Genomic DNA, 26,807 nt, shown 5'->3' on the forward strand with positions numbered 1-26,807 from the left:
AAGTAGTGGGAGTGGGTGGGTAGGGGAGCAGAGGTGGGGGGAGGGGTATAGGAAACTTTCGGGATAGCATTTGAAATGTAAATAAAAAAAAAAAATTTTAAAAAAAAAAAAAAAAAAAAAAAAAAAAAAAAGAAAGGTGTGAGTTGGAAGTGTGAGGAGCAGGAAAGGATCTAGAAGGAGATGAGGTTGGGAAACCATGATCAGAATATTTTGTATGAAAAAAATTACTTCAATTGAAAAAATAAACTGAAAGGAGAAGAATACTCTTTAGGGACTGCGGTGTAGTTCTCCTGCACTCTTTTTCTTGTTCTTCTTGTATTCAAAGTCTATCTTACAGCCTAGGCTGGCCTGAAATGTGCTACATAGACAGAGCTGGCCTCAGGCTCTCACGTGACGGATGGCAGGTAATCACTACCATGCCTCATGGGAATCACTTTTATAATCTCAAAAAAAAAAAAAAAAAAAAAAAAAAGGCAGCAACCCCATAAAACTTGAGTCACAATCTTACAGAATTATATTACAGAGAATAGAGCCGTCAAGTGTGGTGGCTCCTGCTGCATCTAAGCACTCCCTCTAGGCTGAGGCCAGAGGATTACAAGTTCTCCTGGTCTTCCTAAGAAGTTCAAGGCCAGGCCAAAATGTATACTGAGGCCTTGAGTATTAAAACTAAACTAAAGCCAGGCGTGGTGGCGCACGCCTTTAATCCCAGCACTCGGGAGGCAGAGGCAGGCGGATTTCTAAGTTTGAGGCCAGCCTGGTCTACAGAGTGAGTTCCAGGACAGCCAGAGCTACACAGAGAAACCCTGTCTTGAAAAACAAAACAAAAACAACAACAACAAAAAACCTAAACTAAAACCATGCAAAAGAATAAAAACGAAATTCCAAAATAAAAAATCTGACAAAAAAAACAAGAAAAAAAAAAAATCTGAGCAATTTGAGAAGAAAAAGAACAGTGGCTTTACTAGCTAAAGGGAACCATTTTTACATTTCCTATGAAAAGATTAGCATTAATCTCACTTGAAATTTATTATTATTATTGTTATTATTTTAGACCAGAGTGCTGAAGAAAAGGTTTAAACGTGAGCTCACACAATAGTCAGGCAGAACCTTCACTGATGCGCAGGACTTAAGGCTTCCAAACTGTCCTGGGATGCTCAAAGCCCAGGCTGCTGGCACGAAGCACAGGTGTCAGGTGTCAAAGCATCTACTCTGCTCTCTCTACTCGCCCGCGGTGTGCCAGGAGACAGGAAGCAGATGCTGAGGCTGCTGAGAGTCCTCCACACAGGGAGCCCAGGAGCAGCACCAACTGTGATTACTGCTGGGTTTCCTGTTTATTACCCAGTCAGCCTTTCTAACATAATACTCACCTTTGCTAGCTGTTCAGCAAAATGTATAGCAGTCTGTGTGTGGAGTGTGACTGGTCCTGTTTTTATTCTGGAAATTCCATTGGCTAGCGCCATGAAAATAATTAGCTATCAAAAAAGAACAAAGAAGAAAAATCTCAAAAATATGCTAATATTCAGATTTACAAATTCTACAACCACTCACAGGAAAATGCTATTAGAAATCAAAATAGCTTTTAAAAGAAATTAAAAGAATAATTTCTATTTTCTTTATGTTTCTAGAAGCTTCGCACAGTGACTGAGAAATGTGTTAACCACAGTCTGTGCTTGGTAAATGCTTAGACAGACTGACTTCTTTTCTTTAGTTTTGTTTTTGTTTTTGTTTTTGAAGACAGGGTTTCTCTGTGTATCCCTGGCTATCCTGGACTCAATTTGTAGACCAGGCTGGCCTCGAACTCACAGAGATCTGCCTGCCTCTGCCTCCCAAGTGCTGGAATTAAAGACAGGTTGTCATCATGCCTAGCCGACAAGACTGACTTTTAACAATTTATGTTTCAGAATTAGATAGAGATATGGATACTCATACACTTAATTAGACCAAATTTTTCTGCAAGCTGCTGTACATGACAAGTTTTTATACTCTTCAAAAATCCCATTTTAAAAGATAAATGGAGTCTACAGAATTCCTGGGAACATGAATTTAGGAAGAAGGAAATGACTAAACACAAGGAAAACTGTCTCCAGAAAATTCCTCTTCCTTCTCCCTCTCTCTTGGATTCTGAAGACCAACCACAAGACTCCACCCACATTAGGCAAGAAGAGCCAGCAGGATGGAGAATGTGAGGGTAGAGAATGAGACCTTGTCTCAAAAGAGTAGCGGTCCAAATATTCAACACCACCTCCCAATGGGAGTCAACTCTTGAGACCCTTTGTGTGTAAGAGAATGAGAGTAATGTGTCTGGATACTTGATGGCACAATTAAAGAAATTTATACGCAACATAATTATGTTCAACTCTGTCAGGAACACGGTTCTGATGCTACCAGTGTCATTACCTGGTCTTGCAGATACTCATCCACAGTGCCACCGTGTCTCAGATTTGCTAATAGCATTTCAGCAGCTTCAATCCCAACCTTGTCTGCATTCACACCTAAAACAGGAGCAATAATAAAGAAAATAACAACAAATTACTCCCAAGTCACCAACTTTAACTGAACTGAGTAAGGTGACATATACTTGAAAGCCCAGCACTTGGGAACCTACAACACAACTGTCCCAAGTGCAAGGCCAGCCTGAGCTACAGAGTGAAATTCTGTCTCAGGAAAACAAGCAAGCAAAACCTTTAACTGATACTTCCCAATTAGCACTGATGCAACATTACTTTCAGGCTTCTGGAACTAACCAATGCACTTTTCAGGAAGGATCTCAAAGTTATTTAAGCTTATGAAACTTGAGAAACGTCAATGTGTCAAAGTAAAAGTGGAGAAAAATAGGTCGTTTGGTATCTACTAAAAAATATTAACTATGGAGCCAGTGAGACGGTTTAGTGAGTGAAGTTACCCCAGGCTAAGTCAGATGATCCCAGTTTAATTCCCAGGAAACAAAGTGAGGAGAGAGAGCTGTCCTCTGACCTCAGCATACCCCCTGGCATCCATTTCTTAACAGCATTCATGGGCTGGGCATATGGCTCAATGCATGAACACCTGCCTTATACGGGTGAGGCTCTAATTTACCCAGAACTATGAAAAACAGGTACAAAACCAAAACAAAACAAAATGCAGGCTTTGGAAATCGGTACAGTCCAAAGCACTGGCTGCTCTTCCAGGGGACCCAGGTTCACTGTCTAGCACCCCCATGACAGCCCACAACTGTCTGCAACTCTAGTTCCAGGAGAATCAACACCTTCTGCTCTCCCCAGGTACCAGGCACAAAGTGCTACACAGACATACATGTAGGCAAAAGACTCATACATAATTTAAATTTAAAAATTAATTATAAAGCCAGTATATAACAAAAATTATAAACCAAAGCTATACTTCAGTTTTCAATTTAAAACTTGTGACTTAACAGAAGTTAGAATTGGTCACAGACAATTTAATCAGAATTGAAGACTTTTCAGTACTCTCTTAAAACATGACATTCTCAGATCCACAGATGAACTCTGCAATGGTTCAGAAATGAACACATGCAGCTACATGTTCACAACTGGGCCACCTAGAGGGTGTAGGAATGACTACTCGAGGTCTACAACTTTCTCAAAATACAGAGTTGAAAAAATGAAAAATTCACTGACTCTAAAATAGAATTAGTTGACTATGTTTTAAATATTTCAGTCATCATTCTTGACAGTCTACACTAAAAAGATAAAAGATTCCTTCACTGGGGCTGGAGCCATGGCTCAGCAGTTAAGATCACTGAGTGCTCTTCCAGGGGTCCTGAGTTCAATTCCCAGAAACTACATAATGGCTCACAACCATCTATTATGGGATCTGATGCCCTCTTCTGGTGTGTCTGAAGACAGCGACAGTGTATTCATACATAAAATAAATAAATAAATAAACAAACAAATAAATAGATCGTGGAAAAAAAAAAAGATTTCTTCACTGATGATGGCATTTAAAAACCCCTTTCCTTCATGTATACCTCTTTTGCCAAGTGATGATCCAGCAAACAAGCAGCCAGTGGATGTCTCAGCAACAATGCTACATAAGAGGGAAAAAGTGTAACTACCCACACTGTAATATTCTAAATGCCATTCAAATACAACACAAGAAACCACTTACATCTACACTGCAGTAATGAAATTCCTCCCACAGACAATAAAGTCACCAACAATCTCAGGGGGCAGGAGGATTCCTTTGGGCAAAGTTCAGGAGACACTAAACTACTGCATGTAGAGAACGCCACCACCCTCCCCTACAGGTTATTCTGTCATTAGCACTGGTTACAGTACACAGGATAAAAAGGACTTTACACAGACTTAGGTTCTGTTCTGTTTTCTTTTTAAGGTAGTATTACGGCAAAGAAGGCAAGTACTTTAAACTTTGTAAATTTCTGAATAAAAGGTTTGAAATATAAGTATCCACAAAATACTGTATTTCTACACTTTAAAAATATCAACTAAAGAATGTGTTTTTTTTTTTTTTATTTAGAGAATACTTTATTAGTTTTTGTAATCAAACCCACGTAGATAGTGTTTTGTTTTTGATTCTGTGTGTAGCCTTGGTTGTCCTGGTACTCACTCTGTACACTAGTCTAGCCTCAAACTCACAGAGACCCACCTGTCTCTGCCTCCTGGGAGCTGGAATTAAAGGTGTGCACCACCACAGTCTAGCCCAATTAAAGAACTTTTGTTAAAACTTAACTTCTAACTGGCTTAACATAATATAAAAGACAACATTACTATACCAAGTAATTATAAAGTAATTTCAAACCTAAGGGATCTTGAAAAACTAAAACTTTTCTGTTGGTGTTAGTTTCAAAGACTACTTTCTGAATAGCCTAAATATTTAAGGGGGCTGGAGAGAAGCTAATAAACTGTTCCCGCAGAGGAACCAAGTTAAGTACCCAGCACTCACTTAGGACAGCTCACTGCTGCTTGGAACTCTAGCTCCAAGAGACCTGAGGCCCTCTCTGAACTCCACAGATGCCTGCATTCATACACATACCCCAGCTAAATACACATACATAACTAACATAATAAAAATAAATCTTGAAAAATTTATGTTTGGGCCGGGCGTGATGATGCACACCTTTTATCCTCTTGGGAGGCAGAGGATTCTGAGTTCGAGGCCAGCCTGGTCTACAGAGTGAGTTCCAGGACAGCCAGGGCTACACAGAGAAACCCTCTGTCAAAAAAACAAAAAAACAAACAAACAAAAAATTATGTTCGGGCTGGTGAGATGGCTCAGCAGTTAAGAGCACCGGGTGTGTGGCTCCCAGAAAGGAAGCAGATCACATGTTCAAGGAGATCCTTGGCTACACAGCTAGGTTAAAGTCAGGCTAAACTACATGAGACCTTGCTTCAAAAATCAAAAATGACAAAAAAAAAAAAAAATGATGTAACACTGACACCAAACTTATAAGCACACATGCTCACAAATACATACACTTTATAATAGCTGTCACAGTGTGCTGTTTAAGGAACAACAAGAGGAAAAAATGCCTGTATGCATTTAGAATAAACTTTTTTCCCTAATATGTTTTATCTGGAGTTGCTTGAATTGTAAACTTGGAACCAAGAGATAATGCCTACAAACACAAGAATCTACAAAACATTTGGGAGAGGGAGAGGAGGGTGGGAGAATGCCTTTTTTTTTTTTTTTTTTGATGTTTTACTTTTACATTTTGACTTAAGGCAGTATATTAATAGACAGTCCTGGCTGCCTTAAAACTTGCTATGCAGATTGTGTCTAAGCTGCCCTCAAATCTGTGATCCCCCTGCCTGAGTCTCTTGAGTTTGGTTAGTCCAGCCACGTAACACCAAGCCTCAACCTGAATGGCCTTACACATACACTGCAGAACCCTAAGCTGAGCAAATGCATACAGCTCTTTGATGAGGACAGTGATCTCAGGGTCTCAACTATTTCTACATCTGTGCTCACATGATTCCACTCCCATTGCCGAAGGCTTGGTCCCTGGCCTCCTGCACAGGCTGGATGCTGACGTACAGATCCCGGATCTCCTTCCGGATACACCGCACAGCCGCCGCGGCCATATCTTTTGCTACCTATTTTGGTAAACCAGAAAAGGAGAACAAATTCGTCACTGGTCATTTGGACCACCATTTTTATTCCTTCAAAAGTATATAACATAATTAACTTTTCCACGTATCATTTTTACACTTCTAGAAAGAACACTAACTTCTAAGAAACGTTTAAATGAAGACATTCAAATTAGGGTCTGGGAACAGGAGTGATGGCTCAGTAGTTCAGAGTACTTGCTACTCTTTCAGAGGATCTGGGTTCAATTACCAACACCCATATGGTGGCTAACAACCATCCCTTAACCCCAATTTCAGAGGACTTGACCCCCTCTTCTGACCTCCAGGCATCAGGCACATATGTGATGTACATACATATACGTAGGCAAAACACATGCACATAAAATAAATTGGGGGCTGTAGCAATGGCTCAGTAGTTAAAAACACTGGCTACTCTTCCAGAGAACCCACATTCGATCCCAAGCACCCACATGGCAGCTCACCATCATCTGTAACTCCAGTCCCAAGGGACTCAACACCCTGTCTGGCTTCAGAAGCCACTGCATATATATGGAACACAAATATATGTGCAGGCAAAATACCTGTACACACAAAAATAATAAAATACAAAGCAATAAACAAAATAAAGCAAATGAGAGCTGGCTCAGTGATTAACAGCTTTGACTACTCTTCCAGAGGACCAGGGTTCAATACCCTACCCACACGGCAGCTCACAACCACCTGTAACTCAAGTTCCAGGAGATCTAACTTCCTCACACAGACATGTGTGCAGGCCAAACACCAATGCCACATAAAATAAAGATAAAAATCTTAAAAGTAAATATTTTCTTTAATTAATTAAAAAACAAAAGTTCTGCCAGGCAGAGTGGAGTACAGCTTTAATTCCAGCTTCTGGAAGGCAGAGACAAGTGGAACTCTGAGTTTGAGGCCAGCCTGATGTACACAGTGAGTCCCAAGCCAGCCAAGTAAGACCATGTCTTAAACAAAACGAACAAAATAAATACGATTCTTGAGATGGCTCGGTGGGTAAAGGCACTGCTGCCAGGCCTGCTGACATGAGTCAGAGCCCCAGGGCTCACGTGGCGGAGGGAGAGAAATGGCTCCTTCAACTGACCTCTTTTACCTCTATGAACACACTATGACATGTGCCCTAATCCCCACTTCCACGTGTTCACCTTGGAATGCAGCCTAACCCCTATCCACACTAAATAAATACATTTTTAAAAAAAAGTTCTTGGGCCCGGAGAGATGGCTCAGTGGTTAAGAGCATTGACTGCTCTTCCGAAGGTCCTGAGTTCAAATCCCAACAACCACATGGTGGCTCACAACCATCCATAATGAGATCTGATGCCCTCTTCTGGGGTGTCTGAAGACAGCTAGTGTACTTTCAATCAATCAATCAATCTTTTTTTAAAAAAGCTCTTGGGCTAGGCATGCAACTCAGGTAGTAGTGTGTCTGACTAGCATACATAAATTCTGGGGTTTACTGGGTCTGTGAATTCAAGGCCACCATCAGCTATATCAGAGCTACGTAAGTCTCTATTTTGAGAAAAACAAACTAACAACACTTTGCAGACAGAAAAACAGGAGCACTGAAAAGTCAAGGCCATCTGGTCTACCCGGGAAGATTCAGACAGCCTGGGCTACCCATGCCACCCTGTTTTAAAACAACAAAAACCTCAAAAGAAAGAAAAATAAAACCTCAAATTGTCTGAGGCTCTTTTTTTTTTTTTTTTTTTTTTGGTTTTTCGAGACAGGGTTTCTCTGTATAGCCCTGGCTGTCCTGGAACTCATTTTGTAGACCAGGCTGGCCTCAAATTCAGAAATCCACCTGCCTCTGCCTCCCAAGTGCTGGGATTAAAGGTGTGCGCCACCACCACCCGGCTGGCTCTTGTTTTGAAAGAAAAAAAGTACTCTCAAAATCATCAAGGTGTCCCTACACTTCTAAGAGCACTACGACAACTTACTTTTAGTGGCAAAACACCGGCAACGAAAGCTCTCCCATAAATCTTGGTCACAGAGCCTCGATCAGTCAGATTTATTGGGTCCAACCGTTTAACTGGGGACACTTGGACAATCACTTCTCCGCCCCCTTTGGGGTAATAGCCCCTAGGAAAAGTAGAACAAATACACACTCCATAACTGAGAACAAAGTAAGGCTTAACAACCCATTACAGTAACAGCAATGATACCAAAAGATATATCATTTAGAGAAGTTCATGAAAAGGTCTATATGATATCTGCAACCTCAGATGTCCACTCTGTGGTCTCAAGTTACACATGAATACTGGAATTATGGCCAGAAGTAGAGCTCAGAGGTAGGCTGCATCCTTAGCATGTGCATGTGAGGCCCTGGGTTCAATCCACAGCACTCAAAGAAATCATCCTCCAAGCGACATGAGACTATCAGGCGCTCAACGGCTCCAGCGCAGTGACTACTGCCTAAGACAGGGCAGAACATTCCCCTCACTACAGTGCTGTCTGAGAACATAAGTTCTGTCAACACTGGCTCTGCTAGTTTCTACTTCCTCGGCCTAAAACAGCAGCTGGCACATGATACTCAGATTAATACCTGAGGAATATCTAAGCAGATGAGCAGTAATAAAATTTTAACTGTCCTACTCTTTTATTGCAGATGCTGACAACTGCTGTGCTTCCATTCCATCTTCAAGAATCTCTACCTGGTAGGGAGATGGTGTAGTTTATGGTCTACTTAGATGATAAGTATGGTTGCAAAGAGGTTCCAACAGATGAATGTAACAAGAGTGAATGCATTCATCAACAGTCCAAATAAGAAATCATTATTTTCTATTTCTAATTTTTATGTGACAGAAGATAAATAACATGAATTTAAAGGTGCCAAGTAGTTTAAGACAGCGGATAACCAAGTTAGAATATAATAGTGTGAACGTAGGAAGGAAGATGAAACTGGACAGGAAAGCTGGGGCACTGCGACCATAATGCACTAAGGCTGGGCTTTCTTAGAAGTCGACTCTGACTTCACTGTGGAACAGACTCTTTATATCCCAGAGTGCCTAGCGTAGTTGTCCACACACAGTGATCCCTTCTCGCCTGTTCAGAGGCATGGATAACACTAGCTATGAAGACCTCCATGTAGAAATTCCCATGAAAGCATTTCTGTCAAGAAACAAGTGAACACTACTGGTAAGGTCCTACAGCTCTATAGTTAATGTCTTTAAGGCACAAAATACAATTATTTTCTGTAAGAAATATATCACAAAACACAATGCATTAAGAGTATCTGAGTAACAGTTCTCTAAATCTACCTTTTGCACTAGTTTTGGAGCATGTAAAAAATGGAAAAGGTTAAGGGTTGGAGACGTAACTCAGCAGCAGGGGCTGGCCTGGCATGCACAAGCCCTGAGTTGGGTCCACAGTACTGCTGTCAGAAGGGAGAGGTGGGGTGCTGAGGACCGAGCAACTTACCTTGTTTTAATGTCACAATTAAATGTGAAACCAAACTTCTCAGCAATTGGCTTGAAAACCTGAAAAAGTCAGTTGTTCCTTTAGCCAGCAATATGCACAGACTCACCAAGTTCAATCACTAAATGAAAACTGCTATGCAGTGAGCTAGTTAGCAGGTGCTGCAGATACACAGGAACAACAGAGACTGACACCAACTCTATCGTTCAAACAAAAAGCCCATTACATAGCTACACGTTTAATGTTTACTTAAGCAGGACTGTGCAAGTCTACGTGAGCTCCACACACCAACCCAAAAATGACTACAGGGCAGCCCTCCCCGACCCGATCAACACAGTGTGCACTAAAAGACTCGGGAGGCTGCTGGTGAACAGTCTTCCACTCTGCATTCTCAATTTCTCAATACTGTTGAAACTTTAATAGATAGACAGTGCTTTACCATAGCTTTTTTCTCATTTCCTATTGGAAACATTTTTTCATGACATACTGAGTTCCTCCCAAGCAATATTTAATGGCATGGTGCTGGAACAGAATTTACTGAACTATCCTCTAAGGCAGTGGTTCTCAACCTTCCTAATGCTGGGCCCTTTAATACAATTCTTCATGTTGTGGTGACCCCCAGCCATAAAATTATTCAGATGCTCCTACATATCTATAACTCTGCTACTGTTATAAACGGTAGTGTAAGTATCTGATATGCAGGATGCCTGGTATGTGAGCCCTAAGGGGCTGAGACCTACTGCTCTGAGGCATCACTCTCTAAGGCACGTGTCATACGATAACAATTGCAGTTTAAGCGAGGCTATGCTCCAGGATCTTTAACATTCATCCTTCACTGTATCTCATATTTCGTTTATGTAAAGTATTGTACTGGCTAGCTGTGTGTCAAGTTGACACAATCTAGTTATCGTCAGAGAGGAAGGAGCCTCCGCTGAAGAAATGCCTCCATGAGATCCGACTATAAGACATTTTCCCAATTAGTGATCAATTGGGGAGGGCCCAGCCCATTGTGGCTGGTACCATCCCTGGGCTGGTGGTCCTGGGTTTTATAAGACATCAGGCTGTCAAGCCATGAGAAGTAAGCAAGCCAGTAAGCAGCATCCCTCCATGGCTTCTGCATCAGCTCCTGCCTCCAGGATCCTACCCTGCTTGAGTTCCTGTCCTGACTTCCTTTGGTGATGAACAGTAATGTGGGAGTGCAAGCTGAATAAACCCTTTCCTTCCCAACTTGCTTTTTGGTCATGGTGTTTTCCTTGAAGCAATAGAAATCCAAACTAAAAAAATCTTTCTTTTTTCTTTTCTTTTTTTTCCCTTCAAGACAGGGTTTCTCTGTGTATCCCTGGCTGTCCTGGAACTTGCTCTGTAGATCAGACTGGCCTCAAACTCAGAGATCCACCTGTCTCTGCCTCCTGAGTGCTGGGACTGAAAAGGTGTGCCATCCTCACCAGGTTGAAAGTGGCTTTTATCACATGTCTCCACACACTGACCAAAGATGATGGCACCCATCAGAATGGCAGGGTTTCAGAAGAAAATGGTGCTTAAACCCAAAGCCTTCAAAATACATGAGACCATGGAGACTTACTCAGTTCCCCAGACTATCACCATGTGTGTAGGAGGGATAGATGGCACTAAATATCTATGGTTTTGCTTTTTTTCAAATAGTGGTGATGTAGCACAGGGCAGAGCAGTTGCTTAACATGTGTAAAGCCTTGGTATCTTCTCCCCAACAATTTCAAAACTCAATCTGGGGTGGGGGTGTTAAAGCACAGAGGCTCTCTGTATCTAGTGCTGGGTAAGATGCAGAAGAAAAGGAGCTTTCATGGGGTAAGAAAAGGACAGGGCTAAAGACATTTCAGTAGTCTCTAATGAATTTGTTCAAAGCTGACAAATGATGGAGGCAACGCAAGGGCCTTCGACTCATGCTCAGCACAGAGTTAAGCCACTCAGCCTTTACTGGAGAGACACAGAGTCTCAAAATGTAACTGGGGGAAAAAAAAAAACCCATCCCTGAGCTGGCACTGGAGATTGGTCAGCAGTGTGTTTGCCTTGCCTTGTCTGTGCTCACAGTGCATCCACTGGCCATGGCAGCTGGGCACACTGCATCCACTGGCCATGGCAGCTGGGCACACTGCATCCACTGGCCATGGCAGCTGGGCACACTGCATNATCCACTGGCCATGGCAGCTGGGCACACTGCATCCACTGGCCATGGCAGCTGGGCACACTGCATCCACTGGCCATGGCAGCTGGGCACACTGCATTCACTGGCCATGGCAGCTGGGCACACTTTTAACTCTAGGGCTCTGGAGGTGCAAGCAGGGGGCTCACAGGTCCAGGGTCATCCTCTGTACATATCAAATATAAGGCCAGTCTGGGATACGTAAGACCCTGTCTCAAAAGAGGAAAACCCACCAACTTCTAAAGTCAAGCACAGCATGTGTATTTTGTGTGACACTGTGAAAGGGCAGAACTGAGAGAGAACAGCAGGTGGCAGGAGCTGGGGACAAACTAGCTACAAAGGTTTGCCATTTCCTTCCTTCCATTTTTTTTTTTTTTTTTAATAAAACTTTTTTTTTAAACCTTCACTTTGGTTTTGGAAGTTGGTTCACAGGTACATATTTGTAAAAATTCTTAATGGTACATTTAAAGGAGCAAATTTAGTTGTGACGAACTATGCCACAATAAACGTGGAAAAGAAAAACCCACTAATACAGACTGAATATCCTTGCCCGAAAATGCTCGAGCCAGAGGTGCATCTGACTTGTTCAGAGTACATAGTATTTGTACAAACACACAGGATGCAAACATGAAATTGACTTGTGTTTCACACGTTATACACAGAACCTGCATACTGCCTTACTGTGCCCTGGTATTGTCACCACATGGAGTCAGGTGGGACATGTCCTACTTGGAGCATCATGTTGGTACTCAAATAGTTTTGAATTTTATAGTATCTTTAAGAATTGTTTTATCTGAGTGTGTGTGTGTGTGTGTGTGTGTGTGTGTGTGTGTGTGATGGTCAAGAGGTCACTTTTCAGGACTTAGCTCTAGTTTTTCTTGAGTTCTGGGCACTAAACTCGGGTCATCCGGCTATTGTAGCAAGTGCTCTTACCCAATGAGCCATCTCGCTGGCTCAAATTCTGGCTCACTTAGTATTTCAGACTAGAAATACTCAACCTGTACCCCTTTTCTTCCTTATGGACATAACAACACTAAAGTAAAAGCAGGTGATTTATATAATAACTGATAACTTACATAATTATACTTTTAGGGCCTTAAAAGAAATCAGTGTGAACACTATTTTAATTTATAATGCAAGCCCTAAAGTGACCCTAACCTGTCCCCTCTCCTACAGAAGAACTAGGACATGTGTGAACAGGATGTCTGCGAGGATGCTGCAGACATTTAAACAGAGACCACGGCGCCCTTACCATCATGGTGTAATCGATCTGTGGGGCCATCTCTGCATTGGTGCCACCTTTCAGACGGAGCTCCGACGGGGAAGCCGCAAACAGGACACAGGGCATTGAAACCTGCATCAAGAGGCACACACTCCTAAGGAAAAGGCAGAACAGCTTCACTGGACTGTCGTTTGAGTCTCAGAACAGCTGTATTTGTTACTGCACGCCAGTGTGACTTGAAGCTCAGACAAGGAAAAGTTAGAAAACATTTCAGTGTCTGAAGGGTAAAATCCTGACTCTGACAGAAGTATTTCAAAGCAGAAAGACAAAAGCAAACTGCAATGAGGTAGCAAGTCAATGGAAAATGGCTTCAGCCTCTCACTTGTAAGGCCTTGGTTGAGTACCCAACATCACCAAAAAATTAGGTTAAATTGAAAATAAAAACATGGCCAGGCAGTGGTGGCACATGCCTTTAATCCCAGCACCTGGGAGGCGGAGGAAAGAGGATCTGAGTTCGAGGCCAGCCTGGCCTACAGTGTGAGGTCAGGACAGTCAAGGCTATACAAAGAAACCCTGTCTCGAAAACCAAACCTAACAAAAAAAGAATAAAATCTTCAAACTTTTTCTCTAAGTATTCTTGAAAACAGCAGTTTATGAAGATGCATTTGGAACAGCCAAGCCTAACTACCTACCCCCTCATTCCTGGGCTGTTAGTGTCACCATGCACAGGACACTAGTCAAGTATCAAATCATAGCACATCAGGGAATTTATGTGACTAGAGACAGAATGTTTAACAAGGGGTTTTCTCCTTATGGTCGACATGAAGAATCACAAAACTTAGGCACAGAATGTGAAGTCTTTTTAAAAATGAAGTATCTAGTCAGATTTTTAAAATGAATTGCCCTTCTTCAAAATGAAACCAATTACAATAAACAAAGTTATTCACATAGGTTGTCCCCTGACCTTCACACACACTCCACAGCATGAATGTTTATACATGTATACGTGTGTGTATGCACAGGAGCATGAGCACACACACACCAAAGCATGATACATGTGTATGTGTATGTATGCACAGGAACATGCATGCACACACTCCACAGCATGAGTGTTTATACATGTGTACATGTGTGTATGCACAGAAGCATGCACATGAGTGTGCACGTACATACACATAATACAATACAATATAATACAACGTCTTACTCTGTCAAATGCTTTATACAGAAAATTACAGTTTAAAAAAAAAAAAGGTTACTTTAAAAAGCAATCAGGGGTTGGGGATGAACCTCAGGCAACACACCTGGCCAGAATTCTTGAGGCAGTGGGCAAGCAATCCAGTACCAGATGCAAAAGAAGGATGCAATCAACCAAACAGTGCACAAAAGCAAGCAAATGCTGCTTCCTCTCCACATTCTGTCATTGTGGGATGGTATGGGGGCTCTTAGAAGTTTGTTAAGCTACCCATTTCCCAGGAGGCTGGGTGTGCTTGGCTGGGGTTTTATGACTCTTGTTTTGTTTTGTTTATTTTCTGGTAATGGGAATCAGGACACAGCAACTTTACACTAATCAAGCACTTTACCACTGAACTAGGCTCCAGCTCCATTTCCCTAGGGGACATCTGAAATTTTTAGACAAAGCATTTCCCTGCTCCTGCACAGCTGGAAGTTAAACCGGGGACCTTGGACATGCAAGGCAAGCCTCCGACATTTTCTAGAGTTACGTGGGTACTTATTAAGGCAATAAGGGAAAACCAGGTACAGCGACACGTGCCTGCAATCTCAGCACCTGGGGGCGTGGGGACAGGAACGGGGGTGGGGGGGGTGGGGGGGGATATGAGTTCAACATCAGTATTCACTTACAGGGAGACCTTGTCTTACAAAACCCAAAAAATCTGGAAATAATAACAGCTACAACTAAACAAGCAGGTTTATTATTTACATTTTTAAAAGGGAGAAAACTGAACCTCAAAAGGTCAAAAGAGCATTCCCACAAAGCCAAAGAATTTATATCTGAACCCTGGTCTGAATGGAGGGTAAAGTGAGACATACATACCCTGCTGTCTTGGTATCTGCTGTGTGGACTCCACCTCTGATCTTCTCGGGTGTAAAGGTTATCTCTGTTGAGCCGATTTCTGCTCCCTCCAGGTGCCCACCACACAAATCACGAACCATTTCCAGTCCAGATAAATGCTGAGGCCTTCAGGTCATAAGACTGCATCAAAACGTGTGTATCAGACTGCCTATACCCCACTCTATGACACAGTTACAAAGCAATGGCCAGAAAGCAAGTATGATGCCTTCAAACAGCAGCACTTCGTCTAGGGTTTTTTTAAATGCGCTTGGACTCACTGTTTAGTGGCAACTTTTTAAAGGTTTCAGGACTGGTTATTTAGGCTATGGTGATGAACTGTTACAAGTTATACATGTGCAGAAAAAAAGCAAACCAGAGGCTGGAGAGATGGCTCAGTGGGTAAGAGCACTGGCTGCTTGCTCTTCCAGAGGACTAGGGTTCAGTTCCTAGTACCCACACAGCAGCTCATAGCTATCTGTCACTCCTGTTCCAGGGGATCAGACACCCTCATACAGACACACATGCAGGCAGAATACCAATGCAAAATACCAATGTACATTAAATAAAAATAAACAAAGACGTCTAAAACTACCTAAAAGTCACCAGTCTTGAATTTCATTCAATAACCAACCCGTGACACCAGTACTACCTGAATTATGTGCTACCTGAATTATGTACATTCCTAAATTCCAACGTTGAGACCTCAACCCACACAAAATGTGATATTTAAATAGGCCCTTTAAAGGTACAATTACCTTAAGGGAGGCTATTAGGGTGTGCGGTAATACAATTTGACTGCTAGTCTTATGAAAAGAGAGAGTGAGATTAGAGGGGCAGGGATGTAGTTCAGTGGGTAGAGGGCGTGCACAGAATGGAGGAGGCCTTAGGTTTCATCTCCAGAACCACATAAACTGGGCATGATGGCACACAGCTGTAATTCTAGCATCTGAGAGGTGGAGACAGGAGAATCGAAAGTTCAGGGTTATTCTCCCTAACAGAGGAGTTCCGGATTACTCTGGACTAGATGATATCTTGCAACAACAATAAACCTACCATGACAAGACGCATGGACAAACTACCCTGTTTCAAGGCGTCCTAAGGACAACTTGCGGCCTGCCCTATGGACAGAAAAGGAGAGCAAAGGCCGCACTCTGGATGCCGCCCTGGCCTCCTCCGCCCCACAACCCGGGCTCCGATCTCGGGGCTCTCAGGTCCCCCAAACTCCCCGCCCGCCCGCGCCCGCAGTACCTGAGGCCCGGCGTGCTGCGGCCCGCGCGGATCTTCTGCACGCGCAAGGGGAGGCCCAGGAGGCAGCTCAGGGCGGTGGAGACCCTGAGGATCTGGCCGCCCTGCAGAGCACCGGGGAGGAAGAAACGACAGAAGTTGAATGGAGGCTCCCGCTGCCACAGCTCGCCCCGGCCCCTAGCAGCCCCACACTCACCCCTTCCATGATCCCGCCGTCCACCTCCACCCGCTGGCCCTCCATGGCGGGCGCCCCTGAGCCCGGCCGGCAGCGACCAAGTCCCCGCTGCAACCCGCAAAAGACGAGGCGCCTGCAAGCCCGCAGGCCTGACACTGCGCTTCCGGGCCGAGCTCGCCGGAAGGAGAAAGAACTCCAGCCTCCCGGGAAACGGTTGCCGTGGAAACGAATTCCCCCAGGGGACCCGGCCTTCAGCTGTACGCATGCGCTCCACCCAGCGCTCAGAGAGGCTGCGCAGGGCGTTCTGCGACTGTGTACCCATTCTAGCAGGGAACTGAGCTGGCCACAAGGGGGTGACACAACAAAACCTTCAGGCTCCAGGTACATTCTTCAGTTATCTATCCCTCAGGCTGGTATTTTATCTTCCCAATCATGTGTAGCACTGCTTTCTCCAGCATCCTCGGGTACCTCAAAGACTGGGAAATGAGTCTGAATTGTGTGATGAAACATCACAGTCGCCTAATCTCGATACTGTACTAACACAGTATTTTGGAAGCACGTAGATTACTTAAACCAATCTGGACCGTGCTCCAAGATGCTAATCAGGGGGCTGGTGAGATGGCTCAGCAGGTAAGAGCACCCGACTGCTCTTCCAAAGGTGCAGAGTTCAAATCCCAGCAACCACATGGTGGCTCACAACCATCCTTAACAAGATCTGATGCCCCCTTCTGGAGTGTCTGAAGACAGCTACAGTGTACTTACATAGAGTAAATAAATAAAATCTAAAAAAAAAAAAAAATGTTGATGACACTGAGCTTCCAGGAAGGCTCTAGTGAAAGAATAAATTCAAGTTAAAAAAAAAAAAAAGATGCTAATCAGGGAAGTACTCGTAGTTGAGGTTTGGAATGTTAGCTATGGTTGAATGGTTACTTGAAATGTTACCATCAGAGCCTGGCACCTGGCAGGCCTTAACAAAGTAGGCTCAGCCAACACCTTCTCAGTAGCCAATCCAAGAAATAAGTATTAATGGAAAGCAGAAAGAAGAGATCTGTTACGTGTGGTCCCATTAGGAAGAGAAACAAACAAACAAACAAACAAACAAGCCTATCTTCAGTGTCCTGATGGAAAGCTTAGGTTTAAGTAGAGGAGAATAGTGATGCACATGCAAGAAGTCTAGGTGTGGTCCAGTCCAACACCGACCTGTCATCGACTCAATCTCTTCTACAAAGTGGTCTAGCAGATTTAGAACTGTAAAATCTCTTTCTGGATGACAAACTTGCCCTCTAGCTGTCTCGGGAACTCCATCTTTTCCCTTGACCTAGCATGAGACTCAGAGAAACTTCCTTGTCTCATGGTCCGCTAAACCAAAGGGAGAGGCACAAATCCATTATAGTGTACAGAAGATGGATTAGAGGCCTAAGAGCCAAAAAAAAAAAAAAAAAAAAAGGAGATGCCAGTGATATAATTTTACAGGCAGGAAATAATGAGACATTGAAGCAGGGCTGCTGTGCGAATATACATGTACTTTTGAAAAATTATTATTATGTGAATGGGCATATTGTCTACACATTCATCTGTACACAGGCCACAGAGGCCTAAAGAGGGCATCGAATTCCCTGTGACTGGAATTACAGAGGATGGCGAGCCACCAAGTAGGTGTTGAGAATCCGACCTGGGTCCTATGGAAGAGAGCCATCTTCCCTGCAATACCTTATCATACATATTAGATTCCCTTTGTGTAAACATAGCAGCCTCTGAAGAAAGCTAATCCTTTTTGTTTTTACTAATCACAGTGCTGGAGACTGATGTTGAGGTTTGACTCATGCCAAATAACACTGTGCCAAACAGCTACAGTCTCAGCTTATGCTAACAGCCAAACTCCTGCTGTTACTTTGGTGGTAGAAGAAGTGGACATTTCTTCAAGGGGCAAAGTAATTCAGGGTTATAAGTTTGTGACTCATTTCTTAAACAGGGCCGCTGCATCTGACCACATTTTCTAAGACTCAAAGACAAAGTGATGACATGTTTATTTTAGACTGGAGAAGTCAATTTCAGCAATCTCAACACAGGAAAGAGGAATTCCTAATCATGGAGAAGTGTTTTTGTATGGCCTTGCTATGAAATATAGAAACATCCTATTTTTCTGCCCTTTTTATAGTTACAGCACGACACCAGAAAAGACAATTTGCTACTGACCCCTCAGGTCTTCAATTAGTGTCCCTTCTTGTGTGTCCTTAACATATTCTTTAAAAAAAAAAAAAAAAAAAAGTATGTGTGGGTGCACAACTGTTTAAATGTACAGCACATGGATGCAGGTGCCCCGAGATGGCCAGAAGAGGGCGTCGGATCCCTTGGAACTAGAGTTGTAGGTTGTTATGAGCTACCTGATTTGAGTGCTGGAGACTGAACCCAAGTCTCTGCAGCTCCTAAACGTGATTTCTCTCCATTATCTGAACTAAAAAGATGGATTGTTGGTACGCGTGTACTTAACACCCCAAAACCTGGATTTTTAAACTGTCCTCCTCCCCATATCTACCTTCTCACTCCCTCAATTCTTTTACACCTCGGGGGGGGGGGGTGGCTTCAGTCGGCCCCGCCCCGCGCCCTGGTTGGCTGCCAGGTGGGAGGCTCGTTCCTTCTCTTCTATTGGCCGCTCGGGGAGGTGCGTCTCGCGTCTGGGGATTGGTCGCCTGGAGGAGGCGTCTCTCGCAGCTGTGTGCTGGTGGCTATTTCCGGAGTAAGATGGCTGCAGCGCGTGTGCTGAGGACCTGCAGCCCGAGCGCTGTCAGATTGGTAAGCGGGATTGGATGGGTCTAAGGTTGGGAAGGATCGATTTAGTAGGTGTTATCCCGAGTGGTGTGTTGCTTTCTTCTCCGAGTGCCTCGCGTCTTGTGAGCAAGTGATGGAAGGATGCATGCAAATCAGAAGGGCAGCGAAGGTGGCGTGCCAGTGAGGCTGGAAACTCCTTTCGCGTCCCGAGGCGCGATTCTCTGGCGATTAGCTTTGGGCGACTAGCTTTCTTCCCAACGGTACCCACATCCTGGCCTTTCACCTGCATAACTTTGCTTGAGTACTTTCTAGATGTCAGGCATTGTGATCGGCACTGCAGACACAGAGCTATGTTCTTTCGAGATTTGTTGAGAGCCCACTGCGCGCCATAAGCTGGCACTATTAACCTGACCTCGGGCAATTTTCCGTGTGGAGGAAGAGAAGAGAAAAGTCCTCTAGCTTGGGACCCCACTCGGGGCTGCACTTCTCCCCTTGGTCACACTACATGTCGTTCCAGCTTTTTTTTTTTTTTTTTTTTTTTTTCATGGTTTTCGAGACAGGGTTTCTCTGTATAGCCCTGGCTGTCCTGGAACTCACTTTGCAGACCAGGCTGACCTAGAACTCAGAAATCCACCTGCCTCTGCCTCCGGAGTGCTGGGACTAAAGGCGTGCGCCACCACGCCCGGCCGTTCCAACTGTTTAATCATCGATTTACCACCCCCATTTGCATTCCCCCCTCACTCACAAGCTTTTAGCAACAACCATAGATGTATCCCACTACGTCGTATCTTGTTTCTTCCTAATTACATAACTTCTTGGATACTGTAGACTTTACCCATTTCCCTAGATGTTCCTTTAGTGCTGGCCTCCTGATCTCTCAAAACCTTTTTCCCAGCCCGCTGTGTGTACTGGGCACTGGGCATATTCCTATAACACAGACAGCCACCATCCCTTTCCTCCTAAGATTGTAACGTGGTAAAGGAGAACAGGAGAGAGGGAGGCAAGGAAGAAAGCCACGGTTTTAGAAAAAGTGCTATTATGGAACAAGTGCTCAGAGCTACTGGGACACTCGAGGGTGGACACCTATGGAGGAGTGGGGTACAGAGGAATTCCTGGGGACTAGTGAGTACGGAGACTGAAGAGAAGTGGGAACTAGGCAGCAGAAGGGTGCTCTTGTCAGCAGCACCTTAGTAGGTATCCTGTATGGGCAACTCTTCTTTCCAGAGCTCTCCACTCTTGGATTCTGAGACACTAGTTGACCAATATTCCCCGTCTTACGTCGTCTTCAGCTGCTCGATTCCACTGCCCTCTTTTCCTTTCCAGCTTCTAAATACCACACAAAGACTTCCGTCAACAGTGCTCCCATAGGCTCTCCACAGACCTGCCAACTTCCTATGACCTTTTCCATCTTTTGATGTGTGTGGATACACAGACAGAATGGTGTGACAGGTGCCCACAGTGTTTAGTACAGTGACATGCTGGACAGGTTTGTAGTATAAGAGCTAGCATATAGCTTATGTGGGCAATAAGTTAAGCCATTTGGTTTGTGTAAGCATAAAGTGAGCACATAGACTAGATCATCTAATAGTGAATGGATTTCACACAGACCTGTCAAGCCATGGCTTTGGCCTTCTGCACTTTTCCAGCTTCCTGCATTCTCTCTCCCACTCCTTTGCATATAGTCACCAGCTGTGCTAATGGTTCCCTGGCATTCTCTAGACTTCCAACTAGGTCATATATTCTGCTGTCTAAGAGATCTCCCATTGCACAATATGAGGTGTTTTTCAATTGCAGGTAACACAAATCCATTGAATGAACAAGACACCGTCTATGCCTATAGACTGCAGGTGACATGCATGACTGTCACTGCGAGGGCTGACATTTCATCAGTTCATCTGACCGTTCCCATACGGCCATAAGGAAGCTGCAGCAACTCACTGGGTATTTAAGGCGGGACGGAGGAAGGGACATTACCAGGATGATACAACCAGCTAGAATATTGTTCCCTGGCTGCTGCTAGCATAGGGGAGTTGGAAAAGCTACCATCTCATCGTGTGCCACAGTGCCTCAGGGATGCGAACTCCTGCCTCCAGAATAGCCCCTCAAACCTGTTTCTCTTGACTCTACTGATCAACTCTGAAGAAATGTAGCTACTATTTACCACCTCGCTCTTGATTACAGATGTCTTAGTCTTTCCTAACTGGGCCTCTTGCCTCTGATCAGCCTCTTTTGTAGTTCATTTCCCATAGGCCAGCCAAAATGATCTTATAAAATGAGGCACACATTAGATCATGCCATGTTCTTGTTTAAGACTCATCTTTTTAAAAATGTCCCCAAGCCACTTGACTGAGGAAATTTATGACGTGGCTTCTCCAACCCTCAATTATCATTCTTTATTGAAAACCTGTTTATTCTTATCACACACTTTTTATCTCTTATCACACACTTTTGATTTTCCTTGGCACATCCTTAATTGTTCCTCTTTCACACATCCATTCTTAAATTTGACATATGAGACAGCCTTTGTGAGTACCGATGATTTATCTTGAAAATAATTGGGTTTATTATTATTATTATTATTACCACTACTTTACTGGGCATTGGTTATAGACATCAATGAAAAAGAAGTATTAGAGTAAAAGTAGCATTCTACACACACACACTCACACGCTTTCACACACTCACTCCAGCCCCAGCTCTGAGTGCCCCCACTTGGTGCACAGAGAACTTTACGGAACAATTACCCGAGTACACACTGTGCTCTCTTGATTCCAGACCTTTGCTCATATATTTCCTCTGCCTCAGAGACTCTTGCCTCATCTGCAGCCCTGCTCCTCTCCTGCGTTACTCCCACTCAATCTCCAGTCTTACTTCAAGCTAACTCTCTCCAGCCAGCTTCCCTTAGAACATCCCACTGTGGCTGTGTCAATGGCCTGTGAGCCTCGCTTTATCCTTCATTCTGCTGGACATTGCATGTGAGCAGGGATCACGTGTGTTTCCTCTGGATGTGGCCACAGCACCCCACACACTGTGAGTGCCCATAAGTGTTTGCTGAGGGGCTCAGAAAAAGCAGTGTTTGTTTTACTTTGTTTGTTGTTTGGTTTTGGTTTTTGAGAGCTCCTCTGTAGAACCTTGGTTGTCTTGGAACTCCCTTTGTAGCCTAGGTTGACCTTGAACTCACAGAAATATGCCTGCCTCTGCCTTCGAGTCCCAGGATTAAAAGAAGCCACCGCCACCTGGCTTCTGCTTTTAACTAGCATGATAGTATGGGGGTGGGAGACATGCCTTCTCTGGTTTAAAATTTTATTTTTCCTCCTTTGTATTATCTTTTAATCTCTTCACTTTTGCTAATTTTTAAATCTCTCCTCTCTTGTCAAAGCCATCCAGTTGCTTTTATTTACGTAATACTGTAACTTAGCTGCCCTTTCTCAGTCCCTGTTGATTAGGTCATTCAGGAACCCGTGTTTCTGTTTCAACAACTCCAATCCTGCCTGGGCCTCTTTCTTTACCTATAGTAACCTTGTCCTAGGAGCTAATAGCAGACTCTTTCCTCACTCTGTCTCCGCTGTGACCCCCACCCTCCAATGCATAGATTCCCCCTCCTTCTCCTGCCATTCAGATACCAGTCACCACCTTGAGTGTCCTTGTCCTTTGCAGATCTGATTAAGCCAAATCAAGTACTCACTGCTCCATCAAATTCCTGTTGCAGTCTTTGTGTTTACATCATTTCCTGTGCCTTAGAAGTGTCCATCTGCTCCTTATTCATGCTCAGTGTGCAAGGCCCAATTTAAATCTCCAAGATCGCCGCCCTAACCCTCCTCCACTACTTAAATATCTCCCCCCACAGCTAGTTTTTTTGCCTATAATTTCTTATTATAAATAATAAGAGCACACATGACCATGCTTGGGAGAAAGAAAGAAAGAATTGTTTCTCCTAGAGTATAGCTTGGAAAGAAAGGATTCTTTCTCTTGGCAATGTGACGTGTCAGGAGGGACCTGAGTTTTGAAGTCAAGTTTACTTGGCTTCAGAGCTTAATTTTGCCACTTAATACCAGTGTGGCCTGGAAAGTAACTTCTCCTCTGTGAACTTCTCATGTGAGAGTAATCACGTACATCTTCCAGGAGATAATGTGGGCTGGAGACAAGGGAATGTATATGAAAGCTTCAAGTACCTGGTACATGGCACTCGGTGCATTTTAACTGGGTAGTTTGTGACCCCCAGTCTATTAGGAATTCCTCAGTAAGAATTCCTCAGTGTGTTATTGAAGGGAGAACCTTCTGTAGGCTAATTTTCTTCAAAAGTTTTAAAGCTGAAGTATGTTATTTAAATCGTAATTTTCATTAAGCACCTCTACGTTTTATAGCTGAAGAAGCAGAGGTGGTTCTTTTTTTTTGCCCAAGAGCCAGGGTTGAGAATGTTGAAGGAGAAAAAAAGGGCAAACAGAACAGGGTGTGTGTGGGGAAAAAAGTCCTGTCAATATCCACTCAGCTTTAAGTTGTCAACTGCTAAATGAGGTAAGGTTTTATGGCTCCTAAACGTTACTCTTAATACAAATTAAATATAGGCATTAGAGCCTGGAAAGATGGCTCATCGGGGAAAGGCACTTGCTGCACTGGTCTGAGGACCTGAGTGGCATCATTGAAACCCATGTCTAAAGATGGATCTGACCATGCACATTTGTAATCCCAGCAATCCCATGGCCAGATGGGAGGCGGAGCCAGGAAAATGGCCCCGAAGCTTGCTGAGGGTGGGTGGGGTGGGGTTAGCCTGGATTATGTAGCTAGGCTGAAACAAGAGACCTGCCTTAAAACAAGATGGAAGGAGAGAGCTGACTCCTCAGAGTTATTCTCTGCCCTCCACATGTATGCACTCACATTACACACTCTCCATAGACACACACAGAGAGACGTGCAGTCACACACCAATACAATAATAAAATAAAGAATGTAAATATAGGTATTATAAAAGTGAGTTTCCAGGTAGACTCGGGAGGCTGCCTGTCATCATACGTGGGAGGCAGAAACAGGAAATTCCCCAGAGCAGGATGACTAGCCACACTGAGTTAGTTCTCTGGGTTCCGTGAGAGTCTCGGCTAAAGTATATAAGATGGACTGCCACTGAGAAGATAGTGTCAACCTGGGGCCTCCATCTGCACATACACATATGTGCACTCACTGCTCTTGAGGAGGACTTGAGTTTGGTTCCCAGCACCCACACAGTAGCTCACAGTCATCCTTAACTCCAGTCCCAGGGGATCCAGCTCCCTCCTCTGTCCTCCACAGGTACCAGGCATACATGTGGTACACATACATGCATGCAAACAAACCACTAATACTCATAAAATAAAACAAATATTTTTTTAAATTACGAATTTAAATACATTCTGTAGTCAGACTTTTAATTTTATTTTAGTTGCTTTTAGAAAAAAAGAATAAAATTCTTATTTATAAGTACATATTAAGATATGACTTGTAAAATTAAGTGTGTTGGCATATGCCTGTGGTCCCGGTTGTCTGAGAGACTGAGGCAGGAAGACCACATGAGCAACAGTGTTCAAGACTAACTTGGGCAGCACAGGGAGACCTGTCGTCCAAATAACTAATGTACACAACTACTGTGATGTTCTCTAGGAAAAATATAAGGAAATGGAAGCTTTAAATACCTACCAGTATTCTCAAAACCAAGGAGGCTAGAAACCATTGTTACTTATGTTTAAAAGGTATAGTTATTGGATATTAGGAACATTGAAAGGAGAACTATAAGAATAAATTATAAAGACACTTAGGTTTTGATATATCAAGTTGAGTGTATTTTGGGCTAACATGTTTGGACTCATACTAAGGCATTTTAAAAATAGTTAACAGAGTCATCTATAGATTAATATAAGTTCTGTAGCTAAGAGCACTGGCTGTTTTTCCAGAGTTCTGGGTTTCAGTTCCCAGCACCCACATCACAGCTCACAGCTGTTTGTAACTCCAGAGGATTCAACACCTTCTTTTTGGCTTCCCTGGATAACAGGCATGCACATAGTACACATACTTACATGTAGGCAAACACTCATACACATAAGATAAAAAATTAATATCTCTTAAAAAGAAAGAAAACCACTTGGGCATGCCAAGAAGCCATGGATTCAGCCCCCTACCCCCTGCCCTACCTCCCAGTACTGAAAGGAAAAACAAAACTTTGGGACTTAATATATGTTTTTTGTTGTCTTAAATGTTCATAATCACTGTGGATGGAGGTTTTTGTTGCTTGTTTCTGCAGTCCTGGGGATGAACTCCGGGGCTACGCATGCTAGCTGGGTGCTTTGCTCGGAGCTACATCCGCAGTCCCAGGATTCCTGCATAGCGTTACTTCAGAAAGTGGAACGACCTAAGCGTGTCTGCCCACTGGGGTGGAAGGCATTTGTGTCAGTGGTTTTAAGTATGTGAACTTAATGTGAGTCTGTGAGAGTAGTAATATGATTTTTCTTTGGGTTACTGGGACAGAAGTAATTTGGAAAATAATCAGTTTTTTTTTTTTTAAAGATTTATTTATTTATTATATGTAAGTACACTGTAGCTGTCTTCAGACACTCTAGAAGAGGGCATCAGATCTTGTTATGGGTGGTTGTGAGCCACCATGTGGTTTCTGGGATTTGAACTCCGGACCTTTGGAAGAGCAGTCGGGTGCTCTTACCCACTGAGCCATCTCACCAGCCCCCGAAAATAATCAGTTTTATCAGCTTTGATCGTTCCTTCTGCTGAATCTGTATTCATTCCTGCTGTATTCTGGATTTGCCTAGAAAATTCATTATGGACCGGAGCATCAGCCTAAAACAGAACTAAGTATGCACTTAAACAGACATTGTATATTGGGTTGGAGAGATGGCTCAGCAGTTAGGAGCACTGACTGCTCTTCCAGAGGCCCTGAGTTCAATTCCCAGCAACCACATGGTGGCTCACAACCATCTGTAATGGGATCTGACGCCCTCTTCTGGTGTGTCTGAAGACAGCTAAAGTGTACTCATATACATAAAATAAATAAATCTTTTTTTAAAAGAAAGAAAAAGAAAGAAAGAAAGAAAGAAAGAAAGAGTGTATACATTTATTTGGTGAGGGGGGCCAGTAAACCCTCAGCTTTCTGCATATGGCACATCCACTCTGTCATAAACTTCACTCCCCACCTCTGAAGATTTATAAATTCTTTTTGTTTTCTTTTCTCTTTGGTAGGCCTGTGCACGCTATTTTCAAACATGTAATAGCGTCCATGTTTTGAAGCCAAAATGTGTGTGCTCTGTGGGTTATCCATTGTTCAAGTACAGTCAGCCACGTCATTCCCTGAGAACAGCGGCCGGTGAGTCAAATAGTGGCCTTATCGTTATCCATTCTCTTTCTTAGTAATAGAAAACCTCACTGAAGTAAAACATTGACTCTGTATTTCTAGCGTTGCTCTCCCCACCTCTATCCGGTTCCTGTTTCCTGTCCCACTCCGCTCCATAGTTTCCCACAATGCTTGTGTCTTTTTACAGTTGAGGCTGGGTTATATCCGGCCATCTGTTGTTTATTCTCTGATTTTCTAGGTGCAATCATTAGCATTGATGTGACCTCCTAGGTTAAGGTAAATTGTTGACTTAATCGAAGGCATGACA

General features: G+C 43.5%; 2 protein-coding genes across 3 annotated transcripts in view; one reads left to right on the top strand and one right to left on the bottom strand.

Moving 5' to 3' along the window:
- Window positions 1-16,663, bottom strand: part of Rtca (RNA 3'-terminal phosphate cyclase) — a 20,254-nt gene extending 3,591 nt beyond the window's left edge. The window contains exons 1-10 of the mRNA XM_021195956.1: window positions 16,426-16,663; window positions 16,233-16,333; window positions 14,967-15,110; window positions 12,941-13,064; window positions 9,513-9,571; window positions 8,033-8,174; window positions 5,947-6,071; window positions 3,986-4,044; window positions 2,398-2,492; window positions 1,368-1,472 (exon numbers count right to left, since the gene is read on the bottom strand). Of these exons, the coding sequence (XP_021051615.1) occupies window positions 1,368-1,472; window positions 2,398-2,492; window positions 3,986-4,044; window positions 5,947-6,071; window positions 8,033-8,174; window positions 9,513-9,571; window positions 12,941-13,064; window positions 14,967-15,110; window positions 16,233-16,333; window positions 16,426-16,470 (999 nt within the window). The 5' untranslated portion in view covers window positions 16,471-16,663. The remainder of the gene's footprint in view (window positions 1-1,367; window positions 1,473-2,397; window positions 2,493-3,985; window positions 4,045-5,946; window positions 6,072-8,032; window positions 8,175-9,512; window positions 9,572-12,940; window positions 13,065-14,966; window positions 15,111-16,232; window positions 16,334-16,425) is intronic.
- Window positions 16,664-19,137: 2,474 nt separating this feature from the next.
- Window positions 19,138-26,807, top strand: part of Dbt (dihydrolipoamide branched chain transacylase E2) — a 34,832-nt gene continuing 27,162 nt past the window's right edge. For both annotated transcript variants that reach the window (XM_021196052.2, XM_029538061.1), the window contains exons 1-2: window positions 19,138-19,197; window positions 26,389-26,512. In XM_021196052.2, coding sequence (XP_021051711.1) covers window positions 19,147-19,197; window positions 26,389-26,512 — 175 coding nt within the window. In that variant the 5' untranslated portion in view covers window positions 19,138-19,146. The remainder of the gene's footprint in view (window positions 19,198-26,388; window positions 26,513-26,807) is intronic.

Source organism: Mus pahari, chromosome 4 (assembly GCF_900095145.1).
Source record: "Mus pahari chromosome 4, PAHARI_EIJ_v1.1, whole genome shotgun sequence".
NCBI classification, from domain to species: Eukaryota; Metazoa; Chordata; class Mammalia; order Rodentia; family Muridae; genus Mus; species Mus pahari.